Here is a 13,613-nt window from a genome sequence, read left to right as displayed (position 1 = left end):
CTCCAGAGTGGAGTCAGGAGCCCACAGCTAACAAGCCTGGAATCCATAGCTTTCAATTCCTATGATAGGAATACTCACCGTTCTGCTGCATTTGGTATCCTGGTTGAGGAGGATGAGTGGGAGGAGGTGGTCCATGAAGGCCACTAACAGCAGGCCCAGGGTGTGGCCCTGACATAGTTGATGGAGGTGGTGGTGAGGATACATGATTAGGTTGTGATACTGGTGGTCCAGCAAGTGTCTGCCCAAGTGGTGGTGGGCCTGGCACTGTAGGTGGCCTTGGGGCACCTGTGGTAGGAGGGTAAGAGGGAGGTACAATCCCTGCAGGAGAGGGAGATGGGGCAAAACCAGGGACTTGAGTAGGCAGGCGCTGAGCTGTTATTGGTTGACCAGGAAAAGGAGGTTGTGCCAAAGGAAGATCCTGAGACACAGTGGTAGGAGGAGGTCCTGGGCTTGCAGTGTAATGTGTGTAGAGACCAAATCCTGTTGCACTAAAGCTTTCTGAGACTGGTGGAACTGATGTTGGAGGACCTGGTAAGAAGAAAAGAAGATAGAACATCATTTCCTTCTATCTTCCAGACAGTTAAGATGCAAGTAAAGTCCAGGTGCTCTAGATTATCTAAACAGGTCTACCACTTCCAGTGGTTTAGAGACAGACTTTGTTTGACACCAAGGTTCACCTAGCTGAGCAGAGGTATTGTTACTGCAGTGTCCCTTACAAGAGTCTCAGTTTTGCTTTCCCCAATGACAGAATCATTATGGTTGGAAAAGACCTCTACAATCATGTTATTAGTCAAGGAAACTATTATTTACTATGGCAGATGTCAATACTTGGAGAATTCCCATCATCATATGGTAACTAATCACTGATGAGCAAGTCTTTGATGAAATTATTAGTATAAATGAAAAGCAATTTATGTAGCCAGGAAACCTCACCATAGCCCAGACCAGCTGGGGGAGGAGCAGAAGCTGTAGTAATGCCAATCGTCATCCCTGCCATGTGATTGCGGAGCTGCTGTACGTTGGCTGGGGTGGGACCATATTGCTGGAACGCAGATGTCTGGATGACAGGCGTGGGTGCTGAGCCTGGCAGAAACGGCTGAGAAGCAGGTGGCCTGAGAAGAAAGACGAGAAACCTCACTGGATTCCCCATGATACAAGCACTTAAGAGTTCTCTGCCTTTTAAAATTGTTCCACCACAAACACTAGCCAGTTTTCAATTATTTACATAAACCACTGCAGCTTAATTTTGGAAAAATAATTACATATCCAGAGTGGATAATACATAAATAATCTACTGGTTCATAAAATACATACTCTGTTTGATGCTTCTTTTTGTTAATTCCACTTCAATTATCACAGCAAATCAGAAATCTGCAACAGAGTCTAGAGAGCAATAGTAAGGCCTGCACAGCTATTTAATAATGCTCTGTTGCTCAAAGGATGTGGACACTCCAGCTGACAATGCTAAGATTCACCAAAAGGAAGCAAAAACCAACCACCTTCCACCATAACAACTAATCAGAACTGGTAAGAACTGTTGCTACTTGCACCACAGGAGTAATGGCAATATCTTTCTGAAGAAGACACTCGTGAGCTTTAAATGAAGACAACTCAGTGATCCAGACAGAGAAAGCCCCAGGACCAATACTAGGAAATTACTCAGGAATGACAGATAGCAACATGCTCCAGACAAAGATAAAGTCACACTGCCAAGGAATCAAATACTATGGCTCTGTGGATTCAATTGTTTTAAAATAAGACAGATTATGGGAACTAGAAAATTACTTACAGGAAAATTACTACCACAAAAAAGTCTTTGGAGCAGAAGTGATTTTGATCAGGCACTGACATCTGCTCACATTCTTCCAGAAGTTCTTCATCTCCAGAGATTCTTATTGTCTAACAAATAGACCTATGGCAAAATGCTGTTCTAAAACAATAAGGAAGCACTGAAGAAAGCCCATATGCACCACAAGGAAAACAAAGTATTTACTTTGTTTGAGATCCTAGAAGGTCTAGAGCTAGCATAGGTCTACCAAACAAGGCATTTTTAGGATTTGCTTTTAATGTACATACGTCTGCACTGGGGCCGCTGAGGCTGGAATTCCGTTCTGCACTTCTCCATGTCCAAACGGACTGTATGCCAGGTGGTCAGAAGGAAGAGATGCTCCAGAAGTTGGAGGAGGAGCTTCAGATGTTTCAGGGGCTCTTAATGAACCTAGAGACATCAGGAGGAAGACAAAAAAAAAAATTTAGAAATCACAAATTACTCACAGAAACAGGACTTTGAACCAACTACCAAGAGAAAGCCAAGAAATAAAATTGCAGAAACAACTTTGTGGTGGCCAACCTGACATATCAGTACTCCATGAGCAACAAACCCTTCACAACTACATTGGAAGTAGCAAAACTGAAAACTCATGTTTTTAGACACTGTCACTAGTCATCATCTCCACACAAACCGAGTAGAAAATATGTACTGTGGAAGCTCTTCAAAAAGCATCTTTGATGAAGAAAAAAAAAAGTGTTAGTTTGTCAGTAGCCTATTAAATTCTTCCTCTTCCAAGACAAATTGTTTTTATCTAGCCCAAGGAGAGTACTCACACGGAACCTAATGATGAATTACAGGTCTATCTTCCCTACTTGAAAAGTAAGCAGCTTATGCAAGTTAGATTCACTTTTCCAAGACATGTCTAGTTGCCACTGTTCTTCACAACCTCTCAAGGTTGAAGGCTAACAGGAATACTTGCTCATCTTTCAAACTGAGTTGGTTCAGTCACAGTCTGAACGTATTTGCTTCAGAAAGAAGTCTTCACACTTTCTGCAGGCTGCAGCACTGGATGCAACATCAGCAGACCAACTGTTGTGTCTACTTCCAAAAAGTAGTATATAAACTTCTATTTCTATAATAATATGCTAAAACTTATGATAAATAGAACAACTCTGTAACCATGCCTGCTAACCACAGGGAAACATTTCAGGCATGGGATATAGTTAAACTGTCCCATGAGACCAAGGCAAAACATGCACACTGCTGTGTGTCTCTGACAGTGACCAGCATGACAAGTTTAAAAAGGACTCTTGAAATGATCTTGTGAGGAATCATCATTAAATATGTAATAAGAAAAGCCATTTCACAACTCTACAGCATAATTCATACACCAAAGCATGAGGTTTCAACTCATCTATACTTTTATCTTATCTGCTACATGTAATTCTTAATAAGATAGATAGAAAATTTAAGGCAGACATTAAGTAGACCTTGTATGAATAACCAGTAATTTCTTGGTCTTTTTCCTTCATAACTAGACCTCCTGTTCTTCATTTTAAGACTCAGGACTCAATGTTTAATGTTTTTATATAACATTTTAGTCTTGAAAGCATATTTAATTCAATTCCTGGAGGGATTCTGTGTGCTGTTTTGGGATGGGTTTTGATGGGGTTTTTTGTTGGTTTTGTTGTTTTGGGGTTTTGGATTTTTTTACAACAGTCATAAAATTTGACAAATAGAATCACAGAAATAGATGCTTACTTCAGAAAAGGATTCTGAAGTCTGTTTTGGTACTTTTAGGCTGGTCGAACAGCCACCAAAAAAACTTCACTTGAAAAGGTATGAATATCTAGCGCTTTACTAGCTTAAGTTTCATTAGGGTTGGGGAATCCTGAATTGCCCTTCAACACCTTTGAGGTATTGCTCTTGCTCACCACAGACCTCAAAATGTAGGTAGACTACAAGTGAAAAAGGAAGTGCCTGTGATTTTACTCAAATCCCTGTTATTTGAGGTCTTGGCTCAGTTCTAATTCCCTACTCTTATAAACAAATTAGCACTACTGGAAATAGCTCTTCAAAATACTACTCGTTCGAATGAAGGAAAAATAAAACACATTTTCTTGCACCATTTCTAATTCTCACACCTTGACTGCTAGCTTTGCAAAAGTATTTCCTTCAAACCACAGCTTTTGGAGTTATTACTATTCCTAACATACTTGGTTTCTATGCTACAGCCAAAGAAGCTAAAAACTTTGTTTCCCTTAATGACAGCACAAGTTACAAAAATCTCATGACTTCCAGTAATGGCCTCCCAGTGCTTGTGGAGATTTTCCATTTCCTCATTGCAGTGCTGTAATTTAAAGCCTCACAGATTAGTTCTGTCCTGAATAGGACTAAGTATTGTCCCCAACAGAATCCAAAAAGGTTTTGAGATCAGTCTCCAGAAAACATCAGTCAAAAAGTCAAGCTTTAACTATGAATCTGCAGGCAAAAGGGATTTCCATGAGGATTATTTCTTCAGGTCCTATTTATGTTTCTGGAGTGCTGCCTATAATTAGATTGCAAAGTGTCCCATCCACCTCTGCCTGAATGATCAGGTACCCACATCTCTGAAAAATACAATTGTATTAAATGGAGACTTGGCACAGAAGAAGTGGCACAAACACTCCCACAGAAAGGACGGACATCATTTACCTATGAAATTAGGTGCAAGAGAATTGTCAGAGTTGAGAGATACAGGAGAACCCTTCAAAGGGAATCCCAAGGAAGGAAAGTAACCTGGAAAGACAGAATACACCAGTAAAGCAAGCCTGAGAGAAAGAACCGTGAGACAGTGCTTCCAAAGCTGAACACAGTCTGCAGTGATGAAAATATCACATACAAAAAAGTCACAACACATTTACCACATTATTCCTTAAGCTACACTCCCTTCACACTGTTCTACCTTGCATAATAAATATTATAGTTAGAGCTAGAGTCTGTTACAGAAATCAGAAGTGAAAGACTCCCTGACTAAGGATGGCACCTGTTGTCCACATTCTTAACACTCGAATGTCATATTCAGCAGCTAGTAACAGGTCAGCTTCTGGCCACTATGCTACTGCTTCATTATAGAGATAGGAATCCTGGCTTTATAGTAACAGGTCAAAAAAATGCATGACTTGACAATTAAGATTTCCTTAATACAGTCTGCTAAGTCTAGGAAGGATGACCTCAGAAACAAAGACAGAAAAGAAATCTCCACAAACCATGGGTGGCCTTTGCTCAATATATAAAGTACAGATAATATTACTGAAGAGTAGTGTAATACATCTCTGTTGGTAAATGAGATCCTTGTGTTGCCCTCAGTGTAACAGCACCTTTCAATCATTACTAGTACAAACAAAACTTGCATTTCTCATCACAAGTTTACATGCGTATTATCAAGCTTTCTAGGCATATCCTTACTAAGCTATCATGAACCACCTTTCTGTTGTTCTAAAATTAAGAAAAGGCAAACCAGAAATAATTCAGAAGGAAAAAGATCCCCTACAAAGAAGTACTTTTAAGGCTTGTAGTGTGAAAGTTCATGAAGTATCTGATGCAAACTCTACTTAATTGATGGCTACACTGAGAAGCCAAAGAGTTGCTCAATGGCTGAGCTCTGCCTCTGTCTTCCCAGGAAGCAGGGTTTTTTCCTCTGTGCAATGCTGGTTTTCATTACATTTACAGGAATTTAAACCCTCTGTGAAACTAAATCAAAACTCACAGATTAAAAGTGCTGTTGGAAAAGATTTATTGAGAGGATTGAAGGAAGGGGATTAAGGAAAGGAAAGGAAGATGGAGCAGTTGAAGCACCCATTCTTTAGCATGCCAAACTAAAATTTCTTCTACTCAATGAAAAAAATAAAAACCCAACAGTATAATAATTTAGCTCTCAAATTAATCTCCCACTTCTGTTAGTTTCCAGAAAACTGGAGGCACTTTGATAGCTCTATTCTTCTCACTGACTTTGCTTTAAAATTTACGTTGGCAAACCTCAAGACGTACTTGGAAGCGAGAGCAATATAGAGACTATCAGCATGATTAGCATATTGCTAATTTCCTTAGAATACCAATCTGAAATCAGAACAAACATTTGAGAGTCAAAGTTTCTGTTGTGCTTATCTCAGCAGAAATTAATTCATCCATGCGATCACAGAATTATTTTGGTTGGAGAAGACCTCTCTTTACATCTTGGATGTTCAAGTCATTATTAATCCATTCAAGTAGTCAGGATTAAGCCATTCAAGTACTCAGAAAAAAAATACCTAAAATTCTTCCATAATTTTAAGATAGCCTTTCTGTTGAAAATAGAGGGGGGTGGGAAAAGTTGAACAAAAAACAAGTTATATGAGAAATTATGGAACCCATTAGCTTGCCAAGTATCCACAAACCACCCACTGATTTTAAAGGCATTAATGAAAATAGCTGCATCTACACTTTCTGCCTAGAGTTGTATGTTGTAACCTTTCAGGATGAAGTATGCTTTACATGATTATTTAGAATGATTTAATCTCAATTATAAATCTGTTACAATACCTAAATACTGCCTCCTCTCAGTCCTAGTCTGGTACTTCAGTACTACAGGGGGAGGGGCATACAGGGGAAAAAAACCAAAACCAGGCTGTGCTTTTCAGCGTGTTAATTTCATGATCTACTAAAAGAAGAGTAAGCCCTCCTAAAATGGACAAATGAAAGAACAACAACCTTAGAAGGTACAAGAACATGATTTTTATCATATAGGCTACATACAAAAGATAAGGTAACTGCTACCACAAAATAAAGACTAAGGAATTATACAGGAAAAAGAATCCACACACACAGTATTTCACAGTTATCAATCATTAAGTTTTGATTGAGAAATACCTTGTGGAGGGACTGGCTGTTGATATCCCGGCATCGGACCATTATAAGCTCCATACTGTGACTGTGGAACCCCTGGCAATGGCTGTCCTCCATAGGCAGGCTGCTGGTATCCCTGATATCCAGGCTGAGGTTGCCCATAAGGAGGCCCTGTGTGAGTTTGCTGGTTTACACTCATTGTATTCACATCCCCAAACTAATCTCACCTGCAAAAAGAGGGGGGAAATTCCTTTTAGCAGATGTAAATCCAAACTGGCCAGACTTCCCCACCATTTTTCACAGAAATTAAAACTCCTGAAATAAACAGAGGTAAAACATTAAAGGTAACTGCACAGCAATTTTTTCAAGTAAGATAAATGCTTTACAAGAACTAAGTAGAAAACAGTATTTTAAGAAACTCTTTTCTAATCAACTTACTGACTGCTTCATCCTGGTCAGATTTGTGATCATCTTTTTAGAAAAAAAATACCTAAATTGCCATTCAAAGTTTTCTGAGACACCTTACAAACTACTTTCACCTCACAGATCAGACCAACAGAAAACAGAACTCATGGCACAGATCAGAGACTCCTTGACATAAGCTTCAAAAACACTGAACAAATTCAGCTTTCACATCTGTTAGTCTGCTAGATAGTGTTTCCTTACTACAAGAACCACATACTTCACCATCCATAACTTCAAGTGTTTGACAGAATCCAGAACACAAGAAGTATTCAAGGTTTGGCTTGTTTTTAAACAATAAATCTAAATAATTTTAAACAACAATTTAAACTTCTTGCTATGTACATAAATTGCAGAAAATGAAAACATTACATAAAAGCAGCATGTTCACCTAAGAAAGGTGTTCAAAATGGAAAGACATCACATGTGAAAATGTCACTAAAGAAGGTATAAAAAAAGTGTTAAGACCTGAAACAGAGCATCAGAGACAGAGAGATGTTTCTTAGCAAAACTCTGCAAGAAATCTTGCTTACCAGTCAGACTCCCAACATACTTCTGACTAACTTTATAATGAGAAAAGCAGAAATTGCACTGGGAGACGCCAAACCAGTCAAGCATATCTTACAATAACATGGTACCAAGCAGCCACAGAGCCCTTGAGCTGTGGAGAGTCCATGAGATGTCTTCATGGCCAGGAGATTCTCTCATGGTCTGTTTCTCAAGGATATTTTGCATCCCCTGTACTCTTCTGGACGCTTTCTGTGGCACCATTACCCTCTTCAGCTAAGACTATCTACACTAACACTGAAAAAAAAAATGTCTTCAGAGAAATTTAGTTTTTTACTGAAACATTCCAGTTCATATAAAAATGCAATGGTAAGGTAAAGCAAGTAACTAATTCTGCCCCCATATTTTGCTCCATATCTCATGATGAACTTGTGGGTTAAAAGATACACAGTAAATCTTAACACAGAGGAGACATACAGCTGCATCAGTCACCAGCCAGTTGAGGCAAATGCCAATGAGGAATCTATAATAACAAGCACTCCAGTTATTTTGCCTATACATTGATTACAGTATGCTGACCAATGCTAAGGTCGGCTCTACACATTGCCACAAATATGACATTAAAGAATTATTACAATAATTGACAACACAGTTGCACAGCAAAGGTACTAAAATAACTACAGCTTCTGTATGAACCATCCATACAGAAATTATTTCAGATCCACATATATAGACAAAATAAATATATCACAACAAATCAATTATTTACAGAAGCTAGCATAATACATACAAACTACATTTAACCTCCTCCAGCTGGTAAACATGACAGAATGTAGAATCATAGAATGGTTTGGATTGGAAAAGACCTTGAAAATTATCTATTTCCAAGTCCTCTGCCATGGGCAGTGGCACCTTCTACCAGACCAGGTTGCTCAAGGCCCCATCCAGTCTGGCTTTGAACACTTACAGGGTTGGGGCCTCCATAATTTCTCTGGGCAGCCTGTTGCAGTGCCTCACCACTTTTCATGGCTGTTTCCTAATGTCTGTCTAATCTTGAATCTAGCTTCTTCCAATGTGAAGCCATTATGCTTTGTCCTGTCATGTAAATACTAAGAATGTTAATGCTTACTCTGAAATCAGGTATTACATTTCATATGAAAGGAAATAAAGCTTTATATTTTTATTCTTCAAGTTACGTAAATGTAGTGATAGGGGGGTTGCTTATAAAAACAACTTAAGCATTTAAAAGTAATTTGCTCTTGAAAGTAACACATAACATTGTTCATAACAACTTACTACAGTGTGACAATTTCTGATTAGCCTGCAGTGTTTTTAAACGTGATTGCACATAAGAAACATGCCAGCAAGAGAGTAATTTCTAACAACTCTGGTTTACCACTACCACCTTTGACTTAGTTCTGCAGAACAGTCTAAACTGAGCTGCCATGAGGCCAGGAAATCCGGACTTTGGGACCTGCTCCCTTCCCAAGTTCCCTGAAGGTTAACCTCTTCCTCCCCAGGTAGGCAACTGATATCACCACACTGCAATCACAGACCTGCCCACAACAACTTCCTGTTCAGTAAAGGAGGATGGGTCTGATTGCAAAGGTGGGGATTTAAGGGAAGGGAGAATGCTTTGAGAAGACTGCTCTACCCAGACATCTTGAAACACATAGACATGGCTTTCTGCCAAGAAAGGAGGGCTCCTCCTGACTATTGCTTATTGGACTGTGTATGAGGAATTTGACTTCTAGTCACAGCTCCTTCCTCCACAAAGAGTTGCAGGCAAAGTAGTAGCATCCTGGCAGGATACTTCCTGAGCTACAATAATTACCACACTTTACAAGTTACACCGACAGAAATCCCTGAACAGATCTAATGCTTGAGCAAGGACTTACTACAGGGCAGGAGAAGATCAATCTTACTGGTTTTTTAACTCTCATTTTTTAGAGCATGATGGGGCAAGAACTCAAGCATATCTCTTGCAAACCACTTCACTTTCTGAATATACATTCAGAATACAGTCAGATCTTACTCAATTACCTTTCACTGTTCTCTTTTCAGACTTCCCTCTCCTCCCTCACATGAATACCAGTATTTCCCACTTGAGTAGGCAGTATCTGTTGGCTTGTTGCTGTCTTCACAGTATACCAAAATCAAGAGATAAGCTTATGTAATGCAAGCTTACAGAGGCAAAGAGTTCTGACATAATTTCCTGCACTTTCTGTGGAAAAGGTAGATACACAAAGAAAATGGTTCTAATTCAGTGTTCCCAACTAAGAGGAAGATAGATATATTTTAGACCTGGCCCATGTGGCAGCCAGCAGAGGCTAATCATCTCAGCATAAGCTGGTGCTTGCTCTATATTGGCATAGGGTCAAGGAGGAGGAAGACTCAAGACTAAGCCCAGTGCTGAAGCTGGGGACAGGGCTGCTTCATTCTTTTGGTTGCTCAACTTGCTCTAAATGTAAGGCTAGAGGCATGCTTGCTCATCACTGATGTGCAGTATCACAAAGGGCAGGGCCAAGAGTATGAACCTCTGAGAAGGCAGAAGACAGTTGTCACTGAACGAATCTGGTTTTTTTTCTTCCCCGGTACAAGTAATTTGTGTCAATCAGCGTTCATTTTGTCTCCATTCAAAAAACCCCAAAACATTAGAACCTGGTTACACAGAAAGAATTAAATGCATACATGAGACAGGGAAAAATGGAGAAAACAGGCTGCTTCTGTGATAAGAAGGTCTCATGCTATTGGGAAAATGCTATGACAATTTTCTGGCAAAGCACAGAAGTCATTCTAGGTCATTTTCTCTTCCTCTGTATAAAGGCAGTTGACCATGGAATTTTTGGTCAAAATAGTTGCACACCTAAAATTCATACTAGAAAGCTATTATACAAGACAGACAACCAGTGCTGATCAGAAATGAACTCATGTTAGAAAAATACACAGTAATACTGGGGGGGTGGGGATCTTTCAACTTTTACAATAGTTCCCAGATCAAAACAGATAATACAGTGTAGTTTCTATGGCCTGTTTTTGAGGGGTTGGTTTTATTAAAAAATGAAACTACTGTTTCAATTAGCAAATCTCCCAAATCACTGAAAACTGCATACTTATGTTTGATGTTCTTCATTCACCATTAATTCAATTTTGACTCCAAAAAAACTTGATTTCATCAGTTTTTGATCTCCTCCCAAAGGAAATGTATATAGCAAAATTACTTTTCTTCAGAAAGATGCTAGAGCCTTTTTACTGGTCCCAGAGAAAAAAGGCATGCTTACTCCAACTTCTGGGGAGACTTATCCTCAAAAAAAAAAGTCATAAAGAATCAAAAGCATGTCCTTCTATAGTATGCTAAAACTAGAAGTCATACCTCTACTTAATTTCTGAATGCAGAAATCAAAACCATTTCCAAAAGATGGGACAGAAGGGGAAAACTGGCATCCTCAGAAACTAATTCACAATATTATCCACAGTGGGTTTAACGCTTCTGTTCTGCACCTTTCTGAAGAAGGAGTAAAGTTATGCTGGTCTTATAAAGACCAAGACTCTGGAACTAAGAACACTTCTGAAAAGCAGATGTCCTTGCTTTTGTTTCACTGACAGCTTGACCGGATCCTCTATAAGCACTCATGGAGCCCTTGGTTCTTTTCAGACACAGAATATTTTGGAAGAGAATCTCATATCCTGGAAAACAGACTGGAAACTGATCTGGAAGCACTCAGGCCATTTGAACAATAACCTCCTATACATTTGTCCAAATGAATCCAAATGGCACTGCTGGACCTGATCCTCCTATTTGGTTCTATTTTTGTGGTGCTCTGTCTTTCCACATGGGCAGATTCTCAGTTTGTCACATCTGAGGTAGCATTTTCTCCACCTATGCATTTTAAGTCACTGCCAGAAATATCTTGTTATGAGAGGTAAAAGACAAAGTTTTCAAAATTAATCTTTACAATTGAGTATCAGTCAAATCCAGAAGACATTGTATTTTTCACTGAAGATGCTTTCAGGAGAAGAAAGATAGATCAGCTGCTAGAATTTCTTGACACAAGTAGTACTGGAGCAGATTTTTGCAGCCCTGTTCTTCCTGGGTTGATTGAAAGAAGGCTTCGGGACATAAAAATCATGGCATACAGCTAAGATGTGATTACTTTTACATTCTCCTAAAGAAGAGCCACATTAAAACCCTGTTTTAATAGGCTGATTCATCATACGGGGCAAGATCCAATACAACATTCAAGTTGCTAGAGTCAGATTGCTTAAAAACTGAATACAAAATAGTTTAGTCTTGACCTAACCTTAAACCTACCATTATTTCTAACCCCTGCCATCATCACCAGATTTTCACTTCAGTAGTATTTTATACTCTTTGTTGACTTAAATCTTCTGGTGGAACTGATTTACATCTCTGTTTCTGTAATGAAGGTCTAAGAAAAGATACCAAGAACACTCAGTTATGGGCATTGCTTCTGGAGAGTAATCCTGTGGAACAAAAGTCATTGAAAATATGACATCGACTAAGTCACAGCAAAGATTTCTCTCTTCCTTAGCTACGTCCGCATGCGTGTTACAACGTGTGAAGTCATCTGACTCATTTCTGTGAACTTCGCACAAGTATAATTGATTAGGAAGTTACAACAGTAATTTACAGTTTAGAGAGAAGGCCAGAAGGAAGAATAGGTAAATAGGAATACATAGGATGTAACTTTAAAATGCTACAATCCCAAACAAGTTTCCTTTGTATATATTGGAACACCAATGATTGTTCATCCAAAATCACTCCAACTTTTTCTACTCAAACATGCATTACACAAGTCCCATCATTCACAAGAAACTAACAAGTATACAATTAGATTTTCCTAATGTATACTGTGCAATTTATACTTTTAGTGCTTTATATGTTAACAACTAATCTTCCTGAACATTTAAGAACAACTTCTACCTTCACAAGTCATCTCTGATAAAGCTTTTCAAACCTTAAGAACAAAAAATATCCACTTTCTCTGTTCCATGGAGCCCATGTTGTTGATGACTTTTAGTCACTCTTTGTACCTTGCCCTTCCTTAGCCAACCATCAATTCTTTCCTGGATTTTTGACCCTCCTGATAAGTGTTACAGGAAAAAAAACAACAGTCCTACAGTAGCATGAGAATACATTGAAAGAGGTATAAGCATCAAACGATTCATTAAAGAAATAATCCTCTAGACATCTGTTCACTGTTATAACTCAGCCTTCATCCATGACATTAGAGCCCGGAGTGAATGTCATAGCATATTAAGAAGTATCTCTTTTATCAATGTCTACTACACAGCCTGTCTATAACAAAGAATCCTGAGTGGTACAGCTCCAACCAGAGTAGTTCCAGAATCAAGAACTTTTTCCACACAAAGCTGTATAGAAATACTTATGCTTCCACACACGCGATGGAAGGTAAGTCTCCTTTTAAGAGCCAAGCCATGTATATTTCTATCAATCCCCATAACCAGAACACCTACTCTGTAAGAAGGGAGAATAAAAGAGAAGAGGGAAAAAAACCACACACAAAAACCAAAAAACAAACAAACAAACAAAAACCAACAACAACAACAAAAAAAAAACCACCACATTAAAGCCAAAGCTTTCTAAACCTATTCAGGACAACTTCATATTAACAAACAGGAAAGACTTTAGTACAAAATCAGCAACAAAACACCTACCAGTTCTACAGATGTGATTCCACACTGCTTCTAAACAACAATACCTCAGATGGCAATTTCTCTCCCTCTAACATCCCCTGCCTCGCATTTGGTAAAGTTGACTAAGGAGCTGTGATGCTTGAAAGGATCTAAAAGCATTTTTAAGGAGCCTTCACATTAATGGCTGTAAATCAACATCAAGTACCAAACTGAAAAATCTGTATTTGAACAAGATAATATAAATATTAACTCTGATGGATAACTTCTGGTGTGGATATAACCATTTCACCACTGTTTCTGCAACCACTTCCATCAGCCAGTAAGTCTAAAC

At 38.8% G+C, this 13,613-nt stretch overlaps 1 protein-coding gene across 4 annotated transcripts in view; it reads right to left on the bottom strand.

Moving 5' to 3' along the window:
- The window catches only part of SEC24C (SEC24 homolog C, COPII coat complex component), a 36,572-nt gene that overhangs the window by 21,843 nt on the left and 1,116 nt on the right, over window positions 1-13,613 (bottom strand). For 2 of the 4 annotated variants that reach the window (XM_054163847.1, XM_054163849.1), the window contains exons 2-6: window positions 6,659-6,861; window positions 4,466-4,549; window positions 2,077-2,218; window positions 934-1,112; window positions 79-528 (exon numbers count right to left, since the gene is read on the bottom strand). In XM_054163847.1, coding sequence (XP_054019822.1) covers window positions 79-528; window positions 934-1,112; window positions 2,077-2,218; window positions 4,466-4,549; window positions 6,659-6,833 — 1,030 coding nt within the window. In that variant the 5' untranslated portion in view covers window positions 6,834-6,861. Of the gene's footprint in view, window positions 1-78; window positions 529-933; window positions 1,113-2,076; window positions 2,219-4,465; window positions 4,550-6,658; window positions 6,862-10,140; window positions 10,159-13,613 lie in introns of those variants that run through there. The other 2 variants (XM_054163848.1, XM_054163850.1) reach the window with 2 other exon arrangements.

The sequence above is a fragment of the Dryobates pubescens genome, chromosome 8 (genome assembly GCF_014839835.1).
Source record: "Dryobates pubescens isolate bDryPub1 chromosome 8, bDryPub1.pri, whole genome shotgun sequence".
NCBI classification, from domain to species: domain Eukaryota; kingdom Metazoa; phylum Chordata; class Aves; order Piciformes; family Picidae; genus Dryobates; species Dryobates pubescens.
Note: the sequence above shows the minus strand (reverse complement) of the source record. Positions and strands in the feature narration are given on the sequence as shown.